The sequence below is a fragment of the Porites lutea genome, chromosome 9 (genome assembly GCF_958299795.1).
Source record: "Porites lutea chromosome 9, jaPorLute2.1, whole genome shotgun sequence".
Classification (NCBI taxonomy): domain Eukaryota; kingdom Metazoa; phylum Cnidaria; class Anthozoa; order Scleractinia; family Poritidae; genus Porites; species Porites lutea.
In genome coordinates, this window is record NC_133209.1 from 26,222,836 (window position 1) to 26,244,735 (window position 21,900).

A 21,900-nucleotide genomic window follows, 5' to 3' on the forward strand; every position below is an offset into this window, starting at 1 on the left:
CAAAGCTGTTAAAGCAAATTAGTTCTTCAAACCAAGGTTGTTACGTCACTACCCTGTTCAATATTTAAATATCACCAATACGCTGTTAATTTAGTAAGCTGGTTCGCAGTTTATCAAAAAAGTTTCAAGTGTTTAAAAACTATAACTGTGTCAAGGTCATTGACCTTGGCTACATTTTCTTTCTCGCGCGCGAAGGGGTATCAATGATAAGCAGGACCTTATTTGAAGAGCTGGTTACATGAACTAATCGTTAATAACTGTTTAATACGTTGTGTTTTAATTTTATACACCCTTGCGAACTGGTTCAATTTTTTTCGTTTTGTTTCAAACCCAAAAACTGAAAGGAAAATAAAATCAAACCGCGGATAAAATTGAAACACAACATATACAAGCATTCTTGTCCATTTTTTTTTTCTTAATGGTAAAGAAACTCGCTAATAAAAGAAATAAACAGTCCAGATTTGGGACAACGGTATTTTATTATGATTCAATCGAAAGCCCTTTTATCACAAAATGCTGGGACTTACTCCTTTAAATATGAAAATAAATTATTTTCCTTTTAGTGTTAGAGAAAGAAAACTCCTTTAATCGTCATCATCATCATCATCATCATCATAAGTTGGGAAGCCATAGCTCTCTTGACGACCTTTGGCCTAAACCTGGGGAACTTACGGCGTCGGTAAGGGAAAGGTAGTCTTCCCTTAACCTCTTCTCTTGGAGCCAAGGAAAAGAGCTGAGAAAGAGCTAATATCCCCACATTCTGACACCAAGTGAAAAGAGAAGGCAAAGAGCTTGCTCCCACTCCGATACCAAGTGAAAAGAGGGAGAGAGGGAGCTTACTACTCCCATCCTTGGACGCCAGGTAAAAAGTCGCATGAGCCCGGAGTTTGCTCACGGGCTAAACTTCCTTCCTTCCTTCTTCTTCTTATCCTGGCAAGGATGGCTATTTATCAGTTCTTGACATTTTCTCTCCATAACATTACATCACAACTTATTAACAGTGAATTACAACTTGTATTCATTTCAGGCTACCAGGATTTAAAACAAGTTATCAGATTCAAGGTCTTTTCTCCGTTTTCCATTTTTTCTGATAGAATCCTTCTTTACGTCAACCAACTCCTTTATATTTTTCTTAGCATCTCTGTATTCTTCTTTGCTGAAATGGTGCTTCAACATCGGTGCACCACCAATGAACAGTGAGTCTGAAAAGCGAGCAAGCTTCAGCAGTGTCCAGGTAAAGCCATCGGCAGCGTGCCCTGCGAGAGCAATCATCTTCACTTCCCTGACAAGTGTGCTCTGTGGCTCTAAAACATGATTCCTTAATTAGCAAACTACCTGGGCTTGCACAATTATGAAGAAAATGCTAATAGAGGGCTTAATTGTATAAATCAGGCTGACTGATGACAAACACATTCACACAGTGTCACCCATACATTGTTCATACATACTGCATGTACATGCACAGACTTATTAAGTTTGATCTAATGAGTAACATAAGATAGGCTGATATCTCTCAAACCTAACTATAGTGGTATACCAGTTGATGCATATGCACGGCTATCGGTAGAGTGCTCAATAGAAGGACTAGAGCGTAGTATAATCAAGGTTGTCTGGTGTCAACTATAGTGTTATGTAAAATTACACAAAAGATCAGCAAAAATCACAACAGATGTTAATAACAGTCTTAAAGGATTTAAAATCTCCAACAACAGAAATTGATCACCCTGACATTCACCTGGTAATTTAAGTCATAATTCTTGATTGTTTTCATGCAGTCACCTATTTTTCCATAACATTGTTGAGATTGAAGACTTTGCATTAAGAGCGGCCATCTGGGATGAGCATCAAATCTACTGCTATAAACTTCGATACCTTGCTCCCTCAGTACATATGAAACCAAGATGACTGCCCTAAACCTCTATAAAGCACTCAATACTAAGGATCTTACATAAAAAAGTCATTCCAGCTTCTAGGCACAAAGGATCTACTGACTGTGTCCATGCAACAAGCTTAATTGATTTCACCTACTTTTGATAGGTGCAGATGAGTGGTAGGGAGAATTTAGCCCTATATAAGGTAATCTGGGATCTGGAATCCAGCAAATTTTTGACAGTGGAATCAGGACTCCAGCAAATTTTTGCTTGTGGAAAACGGAATCCTGGGAATTCAGCTCAAAGGGTGATCCTGAAATGGCCATTAATGATTGGAATTCTGGAATCCAAAGAGTAGAAACCAGAATCCAAGACTCAAGTGTTAGGTTACCTCACATTGGGAAAGAGAATTAGTGCTACAATGCAAGTAACAGTACCTGGATTCACAGTGGGATATTTGACACAAGTTCCAACATTTCTGCGCTCTTTTCTCAACAATCCAAGCTTTACAAGGCTGTCAAATGTGGCTGAAACACAGGTTGGTTTATGGTAATTTGATCCCTTTAAAATCCAACCCTCTGCACTTCTGGGCTTGTTGGGATGTTTCTGAGCATGTACTACCATTTGATTGAACAAACAGTCATCCAGGTAAGAGTTTGTGGGTGTAAAATTGATGACCTGATGTAAAAAATAACAAAACAAATTGATTACCATCATATATGTCTGTTAGGCAAAGGTTTGTTTACAGTGGAACTGTACATTAAGTAGCTTTCAAGCCCGGGAGTTACTCCCTCATATGGTCTATAAGGGGAGTGTGCCACTGGACAGGATAGATTCTTGTCCTCTCTGTCCTAAACAGGGTATATACATTTTGTGCCACTCTGTCCTAATTATAAACAGGATATTGCCTGCACAATTGATTTGATTTGCTAGATGAAATTTGTTTGTACTTCAAGTATACAAACACAATGACTTTGACGTGAATTTGCTCTGTTGCTATTGCCAATAAATAATTTCAAAACAAGACGACATGCATTATTTTGTCCTTTGTCCTAAATAGGGTAAGTATTTTAGGATTTTTTTTCCCCCTAAACAGTGTCAGGGCTATAATTACCTTCAACAGCCCACCTATTCCCTAATATTGGTACTCCCCCCCCCCCACCCCCAATGGTCTTTCAATCTACCTTACGGGCACTCCACTAAGGGCTTCTTCACATAAGCCCAGTTGACCGGGCTGGCGCTCGCCTTACCTCTGAATCCTTTGTTACATTTTTGATATGTTCATTTGAGAGTGCGGACTGGCTCAAATCCTGAGATCTCAGTTTTTCCAACTGGGATCTTGGTAAGTGGGCTGAAAATTTTGCCATAAAAAAAAAAAAAGTGAACACTTCAGCCCAGTTACCCGGGGATGAAAGTTAGATGAACCCAGATTGCATCATCTTGCATTGCCTGCTGTATTTTCTACATCATAAACATCCTTTTTAACTGCAGTGATACAGCTATGAGTAGACCTTTCCCGCATTCCTGTAAACAAAGGCATCAAGTTGTGGCTTGGGTGGGCATATCAGTGATTTGAACCTCAGCCTCAACCTCATTTTATGTTTGCTCACTGGAGTGGAATTCAGGAAAGGTCTGTTAGGCAAGAAAGTTATGTTTTTTTGTGTTTCTCCATCTGTGCTCTCTTTCTCCCATTTCGCCCCAGAACTCGTCGGCAAGATTTTTGGCCTTCTCTTATCTCAGAAACCGGGCTGAAATTTCTCTTATGAACCCAAGGAGAAACTGGTCCCGGTACCCGGGCTCATATGAAGACGCCCTCAAATATATTCGAACTAAATATATTAAACGGTATCATCACTATCAGTATCAAATCAAAGGGTGACCAAACAAAACGATAAATAAAGCTTATTGGGAACGGCTATTTACCTTAACCGCCATGCTCTTGTACTTTACACCCAGACATGTCACCGGAACATCTTCAAAGTCGATCTTTCTAAGCACGTACAAGTCAACAAGAGCAGCAGCAGTAACAGTACCATACAGCGGAGCGCTGGATTTTCTTCCAGGAACCTCTCCAGAATCCTGGTTATGCCATAAAAGACACAATGCTTGAGATATTGTCAGGCTTCTTCGGTTAAAACACTCAGTAACGAATCTGTCTGAGTCCAAAATTTCACGTAAATTCCGTGCTATCTCAGGAGAATAATTTGCATCACCATCCGCCATGATAGTTTACATTTCCAGTACCGTGAAAGTTCCACCTGCTTCTTTCGGTCCTGCTGTTATGCACGGCTTGATGTCACGATTCCATCATTTTTGTAAGATTTTTATAAATCTGTTCACCGCATTATGACAGCATGGACCCGGAGAAATATTTGTAAAGAACCTGCAATCCGTCGTTTACTTCTCAGCCTGGCAAAAATGACATGGCTACTGAGGGTTTACTGAGGATACCTGCCTCGTACCCAGATGTCTCTCTTTTGGTGAAAATGTGCGCGCAAAGGAAGGCGGGAAGGAGACAACGGGCGAGACGTCTGGCAGATCTTGTTTTCAAGATGGCGGCAAGAGCAATGGCGGACGAGTATGCAGTTTTTAAAATACGTTTAGCGCTGTTCATTTTGCGAATTTTGAGCAAATAATTGCCTATCCACGTCGTGTGTATGAAGAGGAAGCTGTTTTCACCTCACACATTGGACTCAAGCATCACAATGTTTACTACCGAACTACATACTGTTTACTACCGAACTTTAAATCGAAAAACTACATACTAGCCGCGGACGGGACGGTACTGCCTTTAATTTAATGAATCTGCCGCACGCCAAGGTAACAGCCGGTCAGGAAAATTAGTAAGTTAGTAATTTAGTAGTCGTTTCTGTTAAGGTCCCGAGTGATGAAAAGATCTCTTCTGTCGAAGTGAAAAATGGCGAGCTGAAAATTGTTGCAACAGCCAAATGAAGCCAAATATTTTGTAAAGCTTTAAAATACTATTCGCTGCACGCTGTGAGTACACGAAAAGGCAACAAACCAGTCGAGTCTCAAGACCTCTAAGTTATGTTATTAAATAGATGATAAAATATTTTTTAAATCTGTTAAATTTTTGTCTCAGGATTTCGCATTGTGTATAATTTGCTCGACTATGTAAGCTTATGTACAGGAAAAACAGTCACAAAACTAGGTCTAGGGTTTTTTTACTTGTAGTTTTTTATTGTTCGATTTCCTCACTGGGTACTAGACTTGTCACTGAATGCACAGCCCAGTGTAAATAAATTCTACTTACTTTTTATTTATATACCTCATTTTATGATGAAGCTGTGTCGAATGTGCAGCAAATACTTATTGTCTGTATTGTTTTTTATTTGTTTTTGTGATATTACACAGTAGACAAATTGGGTTTTGCCATGCTCTTTTATAACACATCATTTGTGTCTTAATAAATAAATTATTGGTAACTTTGGTTTCAATTTGATAGACAATTTTGTTACCCTGATTGAAGAGGGTGATGTAGTTGATGAGATACTATCGTAACTACCATTTGGCCAGGCAGGAGACGTTGTCCTAGACACTTCTTTTAAAAAAATAATTGTGTTTGAATATTTCAAATTTCATGGCAAACATGATGCTGTGAATACCATTTTAGAGAATGATGATTGCATTGTCCCAGTGCCAACTGGTGGTAGGAAAGACTGAGTATTATGAAGTTCTTGGGATCATTCTACCCAGATTCAACATTGTTGTTCTTGTGATTGCTTATACATGGTTCCTTTCTTGGCAAACCTGTTGTAGCATAAAATTCCCCTCAAAAGTCTTCTGACCCTCTTCTGAAGGACGGGGTAGTTTTTGACCTGCTTTGGAGTTGCAGAGGAATACAAGATGATCTAATAATTATCAATGGGCACAGAATTACCTTGAAATGCAAAAAACGTTAAGATAAGTATAAGTGGTTCTGCATAACTACTAACCCCCAACCCCCTTCCTGGAAATTTTAACTACAAAATTATAATCAAGATACAAGCATTGAATGGAAAGAACAGTAAAAACAGGCCCCTGGACAAACTGGAAGAATATGCAGTAAAAAACACTACACTACACTATTAGTAGGCTAATGTCAGGTCTATTAACAGTGTCAAGCAATGAAAAATGCCAGCTGTTTTATGTATGGACCAGAAGCTCAGCCATGCAAAACCCTCACCCCTTTCCATTGCTTCGACCTCACCCAGAGAAATAGAAAATATTGCTCCTATTCCTTAAATTAATGTCGCTGGACATTGACTTGATGTATGTTTTATGAACTTCTACCAAGATTATTGATCTGAGATGTGGTCAGGTCATTGAACTATGGTCAGCAAAAGAGAAAACCTGCACTTGCACCCCTAATCCAACTTAAACTTGATCTAGCTGTCTTGCCCAAGTAATAAAATACTTTGCTCCTATAATTCCTTGATTTTGGACAAATGGAAATTGGATTGATGTGTGTTTTTTGAACTAATACTGTGATAAAAGCATGTGTACAGTTGCCCCTTCCCCTCAGAAAAAATTGCTGTGCATGGGCTACTGAGATTATTGAATGGGCATGTTGTCATTGAACTGACTTCTGTTAAAAAAGGGTTAAGCCCTTTCCCCTTCTTTTACATTTGTGGGTCCCAATAAAGTTACATTGAGACTACAGACCTGGAGTTTGAATGAGATGTAGTAGTGTGGTCATTGATTCATGGTGTTTTAACTGAACTATATACTTTATTCAACCTTTATTCAAACATTTTTAGTCTTGCAATAGGGGTGCCATCATGCCAGACATCTAGCTAAATAAAATTAGTAGTGTAACAATTAATCAAATTCTCGATTAATCGTGATTATGACCGTTCAGTTCAATTCAGGATTCTTTGCTTGCGCATTTCGATTTTGGTTCAATTTTTGCACACCTTTTCCAGGGTGCCCTCAGTGAGTTATTATAGTCTAAAATAAGAATCCAGAACTCTTTAATGAGTGTTTTTGATTGACAAGCAAAGACGATAGCAGTTTGTGCGCCATTTTGAGTTACCTGGCAAAAATGCTGTCCTTCAACCTCCCCTGATGGCAACGAACCAAGCGACTGTGAATCTTCCTGTCGCTGTTACTATTGTTATATTGAGGGTTTAGGATTGCATGCTGTTTACACTGCGCATTATGTTATAAGAATTAAGAAACGTTTACGTAATCGAATCAAAATCGAAAGGCAATAATCGAAATTGAATCGAATCGCAAGGAATATGAATATTTACACACATAAATGAAATGAAATGAAGTTAAAACTAATGATAGCAATAACAAAATCTCTTACAAAAGATAAAATCGATAAATATATTTTAGAATTAATTATTGTACAATATATAGAGGATATTACATGGCTGCGCAGAGATACAGAATTTCTCTTCGAGTGTTGAAAAATATTTCATGAGTGGGCGCAGCGAACGAGTGAAACATTTTTTCAACACGAGAAGAGAAATTTCGTATCTCCAAGCGGCCATGTAATGTTCTATTTATTATATAAACACCAATGAAATACCAAACCATTTCACTTTAATAGTTTTTTGGTGTGAAAGATGCAATTTATTATGTAAGATAACATGTTATTTTCACATGTGAAGATACCAAGTTTTCGCGCGAAAGCTCACCTGGTACTTCATTGGTGTTTATATAATAATTAAAAATACTAAAAAAAAATTAAGCTAGAAAAGACTGCCTTTATAGCTGGAGATTTTCGTTTCCCTCATCAAGATTGACAGAGGTAGTCCAAAATAATTGATTGATCAATGCTGGCACCTTCCTTCTCTTCAACCCCTTCCCTGATCCGAAAATAAAGTTCATTACTTATCCCTCGAGAATCTAGGAATCTTATACCGAGAGTTAGGTAATAATTGTAAGCTTCAACAATTCAACTTATGCATTTTTATTTATTTTGTCAAAAGCATCAACTGAAATATATCCATCTGTCCCTGGTTTCATAGTTAGTAACGTCGCAGACTTAAATCTTGGTGAAAGGGCATAATGTGGTCTTGATAATCAACTCCTGACCTTGCACAATCTAGCTTGGCCTTGCACTTCTTTCAATTCACAAGGTTACTTGCTCGTTGTTCGGTGGATTTGGCCTAAAAGAGCGAAAAATAGAAACATAGTCGCCGGCGCTGTACTTTACTAATCCGGATTCTGCAATAAACAGCAAGTTAAATACTAAAATATAAGACTTACCCGATACCGTCAAGTCATCAAATATTTTGTTAGAGGTCTTCGATTCGTAAGAATCCAGCAGAATCCGACTCCTTTGCAGCCTGTCGGTTATTTCTACCTCAGGTTTTGAAATTTTGAGCCATTCACCTGTCTACTCAAAGTTTACAATGTTTACAACAATATGCTACCAAAATTGATCGCTTCCAAGACTTAAAAAGACCAAAAATTGGGCCGTGCCAACAAAACGACTTTTTTGTCAAGAAAACGACACAAGATCTGGCAGGCTCTTCGCCTGCCGTCTGTACCCTTCCCATGGTCCCTTGCGGTTCATCACCAGTGACTAGTTTCGCGCTCGCCTCTGCCATGCGAAAAACGAAGCGCCTGAGGAGGAGGCTGAACTAGGAAGACCTGCATTGTGACTCAGTCAAAATTTCTGCTTGGTTCTCCACGCGAACTTTCAGTTGCCGGGTTAGCTTTGTTCTAGGATGCTTTTACAAGCGGTCAGTATAAAACACGGACTACGGACTGCGGACTACGGACTGCGGACTGAGTATAAAATACGGACTAGGTATAAAACGCGGACTGGAAAATACGGACTGGGTATAAAACACGGACTAGGTATAAAACGCGGACTGCGGACTGCGGACTGCGGACTGGGTATAAAATACAGGCTACGGACTACTTTGGTAAAAACGGTGCTAATTGGTTCTAGGTAAGGAAAAATAAGATCAAAAGATCGCTAAATAGCAAGACACGTGAGTTAAAGTTGTAAATACTCCCATGAATTCTTGGTGGAGGTGTGTCGCCCGGTTCTCTGAATCATGAGCCAGATCAAAATGCTATTTTCTTCACCCATTTTTAGACCTTGTCTCGGTCTCTAACAATGATGAAAAGGTCAGGATCAGGGGGTACTCCCTTATGTAAGGGAAGGGTAGGGGTTTTGGGCCTTTTTGGTCTGAAAACACTTTGCCCATTTTGTTTTTCGAGGGAACTACGGGAGCATATATGAATGGACGTATTTATCGTTTCAATTCCAAATGAATAAAAACGAAATAGAAATGTGCGAATTTGAAATGTATTTGGAGAATTTTTTGTTTTGTTTCCGCTCTAACTTGGTAATGATGACATAATTTCTGCCTAATTATACCTAACCTGTTCCAGGCTCCGAGATAGTTGGGTCCGCTGAATTGAGAAAGCGCGAACACGAAAATAAAACGGGAAAAAACTGGGGAGTCTCCCCAACTATCTGAGAACCTGGAACAGGCTAAATTAGGCCAGGTCCGAAAATGGGTATGGATTTTAGAGATCTGTTCTGAAAATGGGTGTGGAAAATCACATTTTTTGGTCTGCAATAAGGTCAGGATTCGGAGAACCGGGCACCACCCCCCACCAAGAATTCCCAGTACTACCCCCTTCCGGGGATCAGGAGCAGGGTGTAAATCATGTCATCATAATCATCGCTTGGAATATAACGTTGGATGACTCATTGCGGTTATTATTCACGTATGTGAGTAATCCCTCCCCCCTTGCCCTCCCCCCTAAATACCGCTTTTGTGCATCGAGGAATGCCCTACATTGACCTTCTCGTCTGAGTTCTTCATTCAGTCCTCATACGGAATTGTGGTATTCGATAAGAATTTTACTGATCTGACTAACACCAATACCATTTTTTTAATTCGGTGCTTCTTATTGGTTTAAAACTGCAAATTGAAATCTCTACTCTTCTAACTCCTTCTTTTCATAAATTCAGAGTAAAATTTCAGTTGCCTTGAGTACCGGCATAACCTTCCTTCTCCGTGGGAAGAATAGACTACGTGAACAGCCAAGGGAATGTTAAAGCTGGGACTACTGTTTTTGCTAGTCCGCTTTCCATTTCTCTCAGTTTTACCTTTCTAAAGCTGTTTTTATTTACATAGTCCGTAGTCCGCGTTTTATACCCAGTCCGTGTTTTATACTCAGTCCGGAGTCCGCGTTTTATACCTAGTCCGTATTTTATACCCAGTCCGCAGTCCGTGGTCCGCAGTCCGCAGTCCGTGTTTTATACTGACCGCTTTTACAAGAGCACTCTAGTTGTCTGTGCCGTGGCGAGAACGGTAAGCCGTTCTGTCTAGCTGATCTAGACTTGAATGCTTGTCACATTTGACCACTTCAAATCTAACTTTCTGGAAGTTTAGAGCTAAAACTTTAAAACTTCATTCACCCTCGCGGTCCTTCCTTTTAGACGGATTAAGAAGACAAAAGTACAAAGCCTGCATTGATCGTTCGGATTTATTGAGATTTCACTATTAACGCCGTCCACGCGCTCCAAAATACAAAAAAAAATTATTTTGGTTTCACAAACGCGTTCTCCAAAGCTCATTTCCGCTCCACGGAAGGCCAAACATTTTATTGGTCAATTATGACAGTTGATGACAGCATCAAATGTCGGTTCGCGAACTCAGTCGTGACAGACCAAGTGGGTGGTTTTCAAAATCCCGGGGTTTGTCTGCAAGCGTTTCCTTCCTTTCTTCCCCACCCCCTCCCCGCTCTTTTACTTGCGCCACTTTTCTCGCGGTCTTTGACTCTCGTTCACCCACAGGCGGCCCAAACTCATTACATGAACGCGGACGTGACTCTTGCTTGCGAGCGGTGTTGTGTTACAAACGGTTATTTACAAAGGCTTGTATGGGATCGATCGGTTTTTCTTAAAAGAGATAAAAATGTTATGTTTTTAAATAAAATCGACGTACCTTATTGCCTTGTTGTATTCTTTGTTGTTTACCCGCGTCTCAGGCCGTTTTGAAGCGTTTTCGGCGAGTTAGCGCTATTTTGGTGTTCTACTACTTTCTTTTAGCAGTGGAACACCAAAATAGCGCTAACTCTCCGAAAACGCTTCAAAAGGGCCTGAGACGCGGGTAAACAACAAAGAATACAACAAGGCAATAAGGTACGTCGATTTTATTTAAAAACATAACATTTTTTTATCTCTTTTAAGAAAAACCGATCGATCCCATACAAGCCTTTGTAAATAACCGTTTGTAACACAACACCGCTCGCAAGCAAGAGTCACGTCCGCGTTCATGTAATGAGTTTGGGCCGCCTGTGGTTCACCGTACAGAAACGCTTGCTACGCAGGCTACTTTGTATGAGAAATATATTACTGAGATCTGCGAACGCTAAATAACGCTAAACCTTACTTTTTCTTCAATGAACTGAATAAAAAAGTCTTACCTGCAATCTATTCCACTGCGTTTTGGTGTCTGTTTGTTGTTTTACTGTTTTTTTGGCTTTATTGCGTAACCACTGTTACTCCTTTCATAGAACGAAAGGAGTAACAGTGGTTACGCAATAAAGCCAAAAAAACAGTAAAACGACAAACAGACACCAAAACGCAGTGGAATACATTGCAGGTAAGACTTTTTTATTCAGTTCATTGAAGAAAAAGTAAGCCCTTAGCGTTATTTAGCGTTCGCAGATCTCAGTAATATATTTCTCATACAAAGTCTCTTATATTTTCAACGGTCGCCTGTAACGCGACACCGGCGCGTCACCTATGTTATGTAAATTACATTACACCCTTCCCTCGCAACGTGAGTTTGGGCCACCTGTGATGTCGGCTGCGAAGAGGGCGAACCCTGGGAACGAGTCAAATACGTAAAAAATACGCCCCCATAGAAACGTCCCCTTTATACGTTTCCCAATCTCTCGTAAAATGCATCTCTAAAATGACTCTCGTTACCAGGAACCATCAGGGCTTCTGTCTCCTGTCTTTAGCGATCCACCCCTAAGCTGTTCACAGACGACTTTTGTTTTCTTTTTTTTTTCGTTAATTTGATCAATGATGAGCGCATAGCGGCAGCGAGCGAGGAGTACGAGGCGAGATTTTGTATGTGTGCTGCTCACTAGTGTATCATTAAAATTAATAAAAATTAAAATAAAATTAATTTACGCAACCACGAGGGAGTCGTGAAAAAAAAAAAATGGCGGGTGAAAGGTAAGTGACGCCGACTGATTTTATTTTTATTTTTATGATCCGAGTTGATCCGAGTCCAATTTAATTTTATCTTAATTTTTGTATTCGATCCGAGTCGATCCGAGAGTCGACCCGGACCGGCGGTCAGAGTTGACCCGGTCCGACTTTTGTACCTGCCTAGCTAAAATGTTCGTTTGTCCAGTGCCGAAAATATCACACGTCATGATGAAATGGTGCCGCCGAGGCTCACATCTCGGTAGATTTACTTTGTGGAATAACGGCCGCCGACGAGCTTCACATCTCGGTAGATTTACTTTGTGGCCATAACGGCCGCCGACGAGCTTCACAACTCGGTAGATTTACTCTGTGGCACTACGGCCGCCTAGCTACACAAATCAGTAGATTTACTTTATGACACAACAGACGCTGAGCTTCACAACTCCTCGGTAAATTTACTTTGTCAATGTGAGTACACAACTCGGTAGATTTACTTTGTGGCACTACGGCCGCCTAGCTACACAGCTCAGTAGATTTACTTTGTGGCACAACAGACGCTGAGCTTCACAACTCGCCGGTAAATTTACTTATTGGCACAACGGACGCCGAGCTAAACAACCCGGTTTGATGCATGTACCAGGAGTAGCAAGCAAAGAAAAATATGTAGACTTAATCTAAAGTAAAATCTTACTTAGGGTGTAAACTTTCAGCACACTTTCGAAAGATGAACGCTTTGGAAGATTCATTAAACACAGATCGATAGTAGACCTTTAGCAAACTCTTAAATGTGTACGCTTTACGAAAATTCAGCACACTTTTAAAAGACGAACGATTTACGAAGACAGAATAGCAGACCTCAGCAAACGTTTGAAAGATGAACGCCGAGGACACACGAATCACCAAGTGAGTTAGCGCGTCAAAGTGAGGAAAAACGTGAGCAAGCGCCTCAAAGCGACGCAAATGTGTGTCGACGACGACGACGACGAATGCAATCTCGAAAAAACCTCCCTTATTAATTGAACAGGACACCCAATAATGCACAGAACACCCAACACAAATTAGTGGTTGCGTTCTCGTACCTCGAACGCAACAAACACTATGACCACCAATTGGGGATATCAATATCGAAAAATATCAGTAAAACAACTGACCGATTGCGTGTATTTATGTTAAGGTAAAAAAATGAATCGCGAATTGAGTTGAATATCAATACATTTTTACCTGCACCACTGCAGAGATCGAGAATCCAACTGTGTGGGGAGCCATATAAGGCGATCAAAGATTTATTATACTCCACCAGTTTTTCTCTTTGGTATGGGGTGCCTCAAATGTTTCCTTGTGGAACATAGACAACAGTTGTGTTTGTAACAGTATGGGAGCATTTGCCCCAGTGGCAAATGATGAGAGGCACCACACTTTGACTAAGTTTGCTACAATCTTAATTGGAAAAGAAAAATAAAAAAGTTAACTAAAATTAATCAATGATTGGGTAACTGACATCATCTGCCAACCGCGAATATCGATTACTAGCCTTCGTTGCAGACGGCTTACTCATCTTCGGTTTCGGTTAAGAACTTCGGTTTGAGATAACAAGGAATTGAATTTTAAAGAACAGCGCAGTTGTTAATCGCCTTTGATTTGAGCTGAGTTAGTTCCCAAATTTTGCGGCGATGATTTAATACAGCATGACAGCACAAAGGGTCAAAGAAAACAAGGCGTTATTTACCCGGGGGGGGGGGGGACTTCGCATATGAAAGGGGTGGGGATGCTCGTCGTCTCGCTTAGGGGTGTAAATTTCAGATTTTGGTCTCACTTAGGGTGTTCCGGGCAAAACGCCATCATATTTAGCCGTGAAGGTCTCGTTTAGGGTTGCACGTGAAAAAAATATAAAAATATGTGTATTGTCTGTGTTTTAACATGGTCTCTTTAAGGGGTCAAAAAAAGCTTGGGCTACGCCCAGATCGGTCTCTTTTAGGGGTTTAATTCCAAATTTCCGACGAGCATCCCCACCCCTTTCACATGCGGAGTCCCCCCGGGTTTATTTACTGGGTTGTCCGTTAGGTTTTTAACGTTTGAAGATCGCGCGCGCAAACAATTCAAACCAGGTCCGCCCTGATTCAAACAAAACAGACGAAAGACCGCCATGAACAATTTTACCGTGCTGTAGTCTACGGACTAAAAACTCAAATAGATCGCCAAAACTAGCGTATTTTCATCTGAGTTTGGAAAACAGCCTCTCAGGAATAATAGCCAGACAAAATATCGTTCCGGTTTTTATACTCTACTGGATTTTACAATAACGTGTAGTTACTTTAAACTCACACTTTTCTTCCGTCAGTCTGTTTCGTTTCTTCTCGATCGTTTTTGCTTCCCTCAATTTCCCTTTAGTGTATTGTTTCTATGCAGTATTCAGTGCTTTGTTACCTTTCATTTTTTTTTGTCTGTATTTGAAGGGTTTGATAGATAAGTCACTCAGGCTCTACTAAGCAGTTGCCTTGAGAAATCTCTTGGCAAAATCTTGATCGTCTTCTTTCACCAAAGCCATTTTCGGTAATTAAAACTCCACTGATGTTGTAGGAGACAGTTTTGCTGCCATTAGGACAATTGCACGATGACGTCATTTTACTACAATTACCAGAATCCTTGAGTTTGTTGTTTTCTTGTGCAAATTAAGGCTATTGTTCTTTAATCCTCAGCGGGATTGACAAATTTAAATAACAAAGCAAAACCGAAATGAATTCTGGTAGTTGTAGTCAAATATCGTCGTGCAATTGTCCTAAGTCTCGATTCAAAACATCGAGCGTATGACTTGCTACCCTGGGTGCCAGAGACTTTTCTACCGCGGTTTCCGGTTTCTGTCAAGTCTTTATAGTGAGCCGCGCGGCTTCGGCCTTCGGCCAACACCAGGGCGGATAAATGTTGGGCGGTGAAACGAGCGCGTCCGAGCAAAAAGGTGTGATGCAGTGGACTGGGACTCTGCTTACAAATGTGGCTTGTTTTCGACTTCGGTCAGGGCTTGCGATGTGTGCATTAGACACTGCCGCTGTAACTGAATTATGGCGGCTTGATTTGTTTTCTTGCACTTCTTCCTCGTTCCTTTGTGCTGGTACGCTGTCTCCGAGAGGCAAATGTTGCTATTTTTTGCGGGAGGTTTAGTTGGAGTAGACAAACATCTCTTTCAAAGGGTTTCTTTCACTACTTCCATGACTCTACCACTGAATTATATTTTCGTTCTGCTACTCGCCAATGTCGATGTTATTCCAAAACAAAAACAACTAAGTACCGTCTAAAACACGAAGGAAAATCTCATCCATGTCATCCATGGCAAAACTAAAAGACAGCAGATGGTGTTTCATAACTAGATGACGTGTATTTATAAATGCGTGCAGCTCGTGCAAGGTGAAATTATGCTAATTTTAATCACCATCATCCTTCTTTTCAATTTTGAAAAAAACATCTCATACGTCTTTTTGTTTCTTCGAAACTTCAAAATTAGTTTACCCTCAGATTTTATTGTTTACCTTGTTTTGTTTTAGAGAGAAAAGCGGAGAAAAAACCTTACGGCTAACCTCAATAAATTTTGTTTACATGCGGTTGCCGGACTTGCAACGCATTGCGCGAATCGCCATGGCGCGTTGCACCCGAGAAGCAAAGTTTGAAGAAGTACAACGCCACTATATCAAAATATATCAATCTAATTTTTTGTTATGTTTTATAAAATTTATCCCCCTTTAACATATGTAAAAATTGAGGTTAAGAAGTGTTAAGCTTTTGCAAACGAAACGGCGAAAGACGATTAGGTGATATTTAGTGGAAGGAGGAGGTATTCAACACTTTCAAATTAAACTCAAATTTTGGCATTATAAAACCAACAAGTTTGACTTATAGACGTACAGACACAAACATATGAAACTCCTTATTGATATTGTTATGAAACGAATTTAACTATTTAACATTGTAGCCTGAAATTACAGAAAGAAAATAGGATTTCCGGTTTGCAAAAAGGAAAATTTCGCCGGCCTTCAAGCGCACCGGAAGCGCGGAAAGAGCGCTCGTGCCAGTCCTACTCCGCATCACACATTAAATGAAGAGCGGAGCGCTCGTTTCACCGCCCAACATTTATCCGCCCTGGCCAACACCGAAAAATTTCCGCCGCACGCGAGAAAAACCTCTGGTACCCTGGGTAGTGACTTGCCCTCTGTAGTATAAAATAAATTCGTTAATTACTGTGCGAGTAACACTTTGAGTTATTTGTTTGCGGCATTGCTTTCTCACTCCTAATTACTCTTTTCCTTGCAAAACAATACTTCAGGTATCAAAGACTTCCTGAGTGATAACTTTACTATTGTGTCATATCGGGTATCGTCACGAAAACATGACTGTTGTTTGGTGTTCGTTATTGTAAAAGAATCATAAAACGCGAGCAATCATGTTTCGCTTAAGGGGTCATTTTGTTCGAGGCAAGCGCGCGCCAAGATGATCCTAAAAACGGAAAGGAAATTTGGATTGAGTGGGCATGAGGACAAGTTCAAAGCGATATCGCTCAACATCGTAGTTACTAAAACAAGGAATGACCTACAATGACCTACAATGACCTACAATGATCAACAATGACCTACAATGGCCTACAATGATCTACAATGACCTACAATGAGCTACTATGACCGAACGTGTAATCCCTGTAATGAGCTAAAATGAAGATTTTAGAAAAAGACAAAAAAAAAAAAGATCAGGGGACATGTGTGCGTAAACGTAACGCGTTTAGTGTACTGCATGACAGCCCATTTAACGATGACAAAAAACAAAAACCAAAAACGGAAATACAAAATAGATAACAGAAAAACAGTAACACAAAACAGTGGATTAGCCAGGTTAGTAAGACAGACACGTGTAATCACGTGCACAAAGGTTAATTAAACCTCATGCTTAGTGTAGAACATGGCTTCTTTGGTAAATCACTCTTCTTCCCCCTCCCCCCCCCCCCCCGCCCCCCACTGTTTTCGTATTTCTATTCAGTACCAATTTGTTTTCATTACAGCTCTTCCCGCCTGTCCGGTTGTGAGCAATTTTGCTTCGCTGGAAGATTGCATACGCTCATATTGGTTCACTGGTTACAAGTACGCTAGCATCGTTACGTTTTTATCCCTTACCACGGCATTCATATAACCGTAAGACAACTAAAATACCTGATTTAGGGGTACCTAACGACCGTTTTTGAAAAATATCTGTTCGGAAGACGATTTGAGATCTAGAATTTTCGGAACATTTGTTGTTAAATTTCTTGCTTGCATGCCTCTCCTAGGATTTTCGAACCTCCCAAACATGGTATAATTGTCCATTTTTAAATGATTTTTACCGTAAAAAGGTCACCTTGAATTTTCAGGAGCCTTTTATCTCGCTGAAATTTTCGAAAAGGTAAGTTTTGCTCCCTATAATTTTCGGATCACTAGACTTTCAGCTATGAAATCCGAACAGATGAAAAATTTTTAGGGGATATGAGTTCTACCGTTTAAATACTAAAATACGTTCAACAATGTTCAGGCTGAATGTTATGTTTAAGTGGTTTTGAACTATATTCTCGTTTGGTGCCCCTGCTGATTAACATTAAAAATAATCTTCGAAGGAGAAATAACGAAAGTGCAGCTCACGAAATTACGGCGAGCGGTACGCTATGAATTAAATGACTGTTAAATGGACCAGGCTGTTTAATGGGTTATCGTTCCATGAAAAGATGATGCCTCAGATTTTGAATTTTTTTTCTGGAAACACTGGTTAAATTAAATGCCTCCCATAAACAATTTCGACGTTTTTATCAGTCAAGGACGTAAATAACGTTGGATCCGCACATCAAACATTTTATCGTGTAAGAGAGGCGAACGGTGTTCGAGGACTACAGATACTGGAAATAATGCTGATGAATCTCAGACCGTGTGTATAAAAAGAGTAATGACACATGTAAACTGAAGTGTGCTTTATTTTATCTTTCTTCTATCCTACTCGCCGTAGCGATTACGACCCAACTTACCGAGTAGTCTCATGTTGAAGTTCTATCTCCAGCAAAAATAAATTATGAAAACGCAAGTTTCATGACCCCTTCCTGCTGCGTAAAGTCACTTAGATCATTGAGTGCTAGGCGCCCTCTGCATCCGACTTCTTTGTTTCACAATAATCCCCACCCCCATCGACCTTCTCAAGACGGATTAGCCTACGCTTACGAGTGTGTCAACCCTACAACAGCCGAAAATGTACAGCATGTATTTCAAGAAATTATGCACTTCTTCGCCTCCCCCAGTCCGGTTTGATACATCTTCTAACGAAGAAATTTAATCAAAAAGCAATGCAAGCATTTTCTTTTGCATAATTGCATTGTTTCTCTATCAGTGTATTATCATAATAGATGTTTTTTCTTATCTAGTTCAGAAAATTCAGGAGAAATTGTTGTAATGCGTTGACCCCCACCCCCTTAGAATTTCTATACCACCCCGGAATCTTGGTGGGGGAGGAGGGTGCATCTATGCTTTGTCCTTTGTGTGCCTTTTTCACTTTGTGATTTTGTTTTGAGTTTTGTGTTTCAGTTTTGAGTTTTGTGATTCTGTTTTGGGTTTTGTGATTCTGTTTTGGGGTTTTGGGTTTTTGTGATTCTGTTTTGGGTTTTGTGATTCTATTTTGGGTTTTGTGATCCTGTTTTGGGTTTTGTGATTCTGTTTTGGGTTTTGTGATCGATCAGTGTAAAACGCAGACTGCGGACTGCAGACTGCAGACTGTGGACCAGGGGTAAAATGCAGACTAAGTGTAAAATGCAGACTGCAGACTGAGAGTAAAACTCAGGCTGGGTGCAAAATGCAGACCGAGTATAAACTGTGGTCGTGGAAAGGTTTAGGGCAAAAAATCCCGCAAGTACATGTAAACGATCATTTACTTGACATCTGTTCTAACAAATTCATTCCGTCCTTCTCTGGAACGTCGTCGACGACCCTAAAACAATCGCAATCTTCAACCTTTTTCCGTCCGACAAACCTCACCCTTCAATTTTCGATACACCATGAATTGGTACAACACTGTCTACAACACTACGATGTTGATGCTTAAATAAAAGCTGCTGACCCAAAATACCTGTACACAAGGGATAATGGCGATAAAAAGGGAGTAAATCATTCCAACAACAGAGAACGATGTTCTGCAGAAGATTTGGATGACCGCTTGTATGAAAGTATGGTAATTCAAGGTACGCATTCAAGGTACGGTTCGGATGTTCATTGTCAAGGTTCTTTGAAACGTCTGGTGAATGTGCATCTCACTGAACAACGAAAAGTGACTACACACTGTGTGCAATACATCAATAGAATACAAGGTTCACTTAAACATAAATATACCTGCAACCCGTCGTCCTCCTTCATGTTGGTATATATCTTCTTCGTCAAATGCCCGCGAGTTGGCAGAATAAATGGTTTACACGTAACATAGGTCTCACATAAAAAAAAAAAAACAACACTTTCAAATTCCAATTCGATCTGGAACGCACGGACACGTTTCAACGAGTTCTTATGAACTCCTTAGAGATCCGTGGGTAAACAAATTACAATTTACAATTTACAATTTACAATTTACAATACATGCGTCCCTAGTCAACCTTGTTATAAACGCTGGTAACGCAGACTCGGGTGAAAAAAGTCGACTTCTACATTGTTTTCTGCTTGTCATTTTTCTCGTTTTCTCCCTAGTGTGGTCTTAAGATTTTATTCTGCATTTTACCCCAAGTCTGTACTTTACTCTCAGTCTGCAGTCTGCATTTTATACTCAGTCTGCATTTTACCCCTGGTCCGCAGTCTGCAGTCCGCAGTCTGCAGTCTGCGTTTGTATGCTGTTTTGAGTTTTGTGTTTCTGTTTTGGGTTTTGTGATTCTGTTTGAGTTTTGTGTTTCTGTTTTGGGTTTTGTGATTCTGTTTTGGGTTTTGTGATTCTGTTTTGACTGTTTTGAGTTTTGTGTTTCTGTTTTGTTCCTATCGGCCACCGTACATACCCACACCCACGACCCCTACCCACGACTCACGACAATTTAGCTACACTCGTTTATAAAACCTCTTTTAAATATTTTACGCAAAATTACATGTGCGCAACTTCGGACAAAACACGAACGTTAATATCTCGAAAAATATGCTATGTAAAGCCTGATTTCAAATTCTTTATCCACAGGTAGTTAATCGATAAACCGATAATTGATAGTAATCGATATCAATTGATAGAAATCGATAAAAAAGTTGTAATTTCGATTATAAAGATATCGATAATGACTTTTCATCGATTGTTGTCGATTACTGTCGATTCCTACCGATTACTTTCATTATTTTGTTAATCGATAATAATCGATAAATTATTTTTTCTGTGACTTCAATTTCTATCCATTTCCGATATTACTCGATATTAATCGCATTGATTTCCGATATCGATTAACTGCGTCTGGTCTTTTTACAGTAGAGCAGTTTTAGTCTACTTCCGAGGTAAATATTTGTCGTAAATTTCGGCAATTCATGACACAATCGTTGCTCGTGAAAATGCTCGATAATGCTAAACATTTCAAGGGCCTGTTTACATGGAGTTGGGGGACCCCAGATAGGTGAGGTAAACTGCTTATGTGGGGTAACCCGCCTGTCCATATAATCTCTCATTTTAATTTGATCACGTTTACATGATAGGTGGGGTGATCCGCCAAGGCGGGTAGCCCGGTCTGCCAGACCGGTTAACCCTCTCAGCCGGGGGAAAATTTTGCCATGTAAACGTTTCAAGGTGCGGGTAACCCGCCTAGCCGGGGTCGGATTCGCGACATTGAATTCGCGCTAAATTCACTTTAGCGGTGGCTTTGCATCATTGTTAAAGGTAACAATAGAATGCCACAGCACTGAAGGTTGCTGCAAGTGAGTGTAGAAGAGCATTAATCACAAAAAAACGTGGTTTGTCAGCATTTTTCTTGTTTACGTGCTTAGCGACCATTCAATAATTTTGAGAAAGTGTACCCCGGAATGGCGGGGTTGTAAGATTGCATGTAAAGGAAGGTTATTTTTTTACCCACCTATGGGGGTTACCTCACCTATCTGGGGTCCCCCACCTTCATGTGAACAGGCCCTAAAGCTAACAAAAATATATAAGTGGTATGACAGCAATATATACAAATAAATAGTTTCAATATATAGCAAAAAACATCATCTACAAGGCTGTATTAATAGGAAATTTGAATCTATTTTTTGAATTGTTTTTAAAGTCGTCATATCTATTAAAAAATGTTTCAATTTTTATTTTCAGTAAGAAAAAAACCTGCTCTTCTGGAAAAATGCCACTAAAATGCTGGAATGGTGCTTAATGCTTTTACATCACAAAAATGCTCAAAAAAATGCTGGCACAATGTACAAAGGCCTAGCGGCGAGGCGGCAGCCTTATGAAGTCGTGCGCGAAAGAATCTGGAATCGATGTAACAACCTATTATGACGTAATACAGAACAGAGAATGGGTTGTTTTCGAGCGTATACATGATACAGAACAGAGAATCCCGTGCTTATCCCGTCTGCAATCTTCAAGCAATCGTCGGGAAGCAAATTCGGGTGGCCTTCATCTTTTGCATCATATGCGAAAATCTGTCACAATTACCTGCTGGGATTTGTTATTGTTTTTAGGCTTAAAAAATTGCGTCCTCGTGGTCCGTTGTGGTCATTTGAAGCCAGCAAATTTTGCTATGAGTATGGCTGCGAGCTGCTGCGCATGCGCGCTGGAATTCTTTATTGCATGCCGCTATATCTAAGAAAAATAATAACGCCGCGAAATTTTTTGTGTTGGAAGCAAAATAATTCTGATGGCTTCATAAGCGCACCATAATTTTTTTATTCGCGG

General features: G+C 40.0%; 1 protein-coding gene across 2 annotated transcripts in view; it reads right to left on the reverse strand.

The window, feature by feature from the left end:
* Nucleotides 1-666: 666 nt before the first annotated feature.
* Nucleotides 667-21,900, reverse strand: part of LOC140947929 (uncharacterized) — a 55,917-nt gene continuing 34,683 nt past the window's right edge. The window contains exons 1-3 of one of the 2 annotated variants that reach the window (XM_073397155.1): nucleotides 3,795-4,224; nucleotides 2,309-2,549; nucleotides 743-1,304 (exon numbers count right to left, since the gene is read on the reverse strand). In XM_073397155.1, coding sequence (XP_073253256.1) covers nucleotides 1,039-1,304; nucleotides 2,309-2,549; nucleotides 3,795-4,094 — 807 coding nt within the window. In that variant the 5' untranslated portion in view covers nucleotides 4,095-4,224 and the 3' untranslated portion in view covers nucleotides 743-1,038. Of the gene's footprint in view, nucleotides 1,305-2,308; nucleotides 2,550-3,794; nucleotides 4,225-21,900 lie in introns of those variants that run through there. The other variant, XM_073397156.1, reaches the window with a different exon arrangement.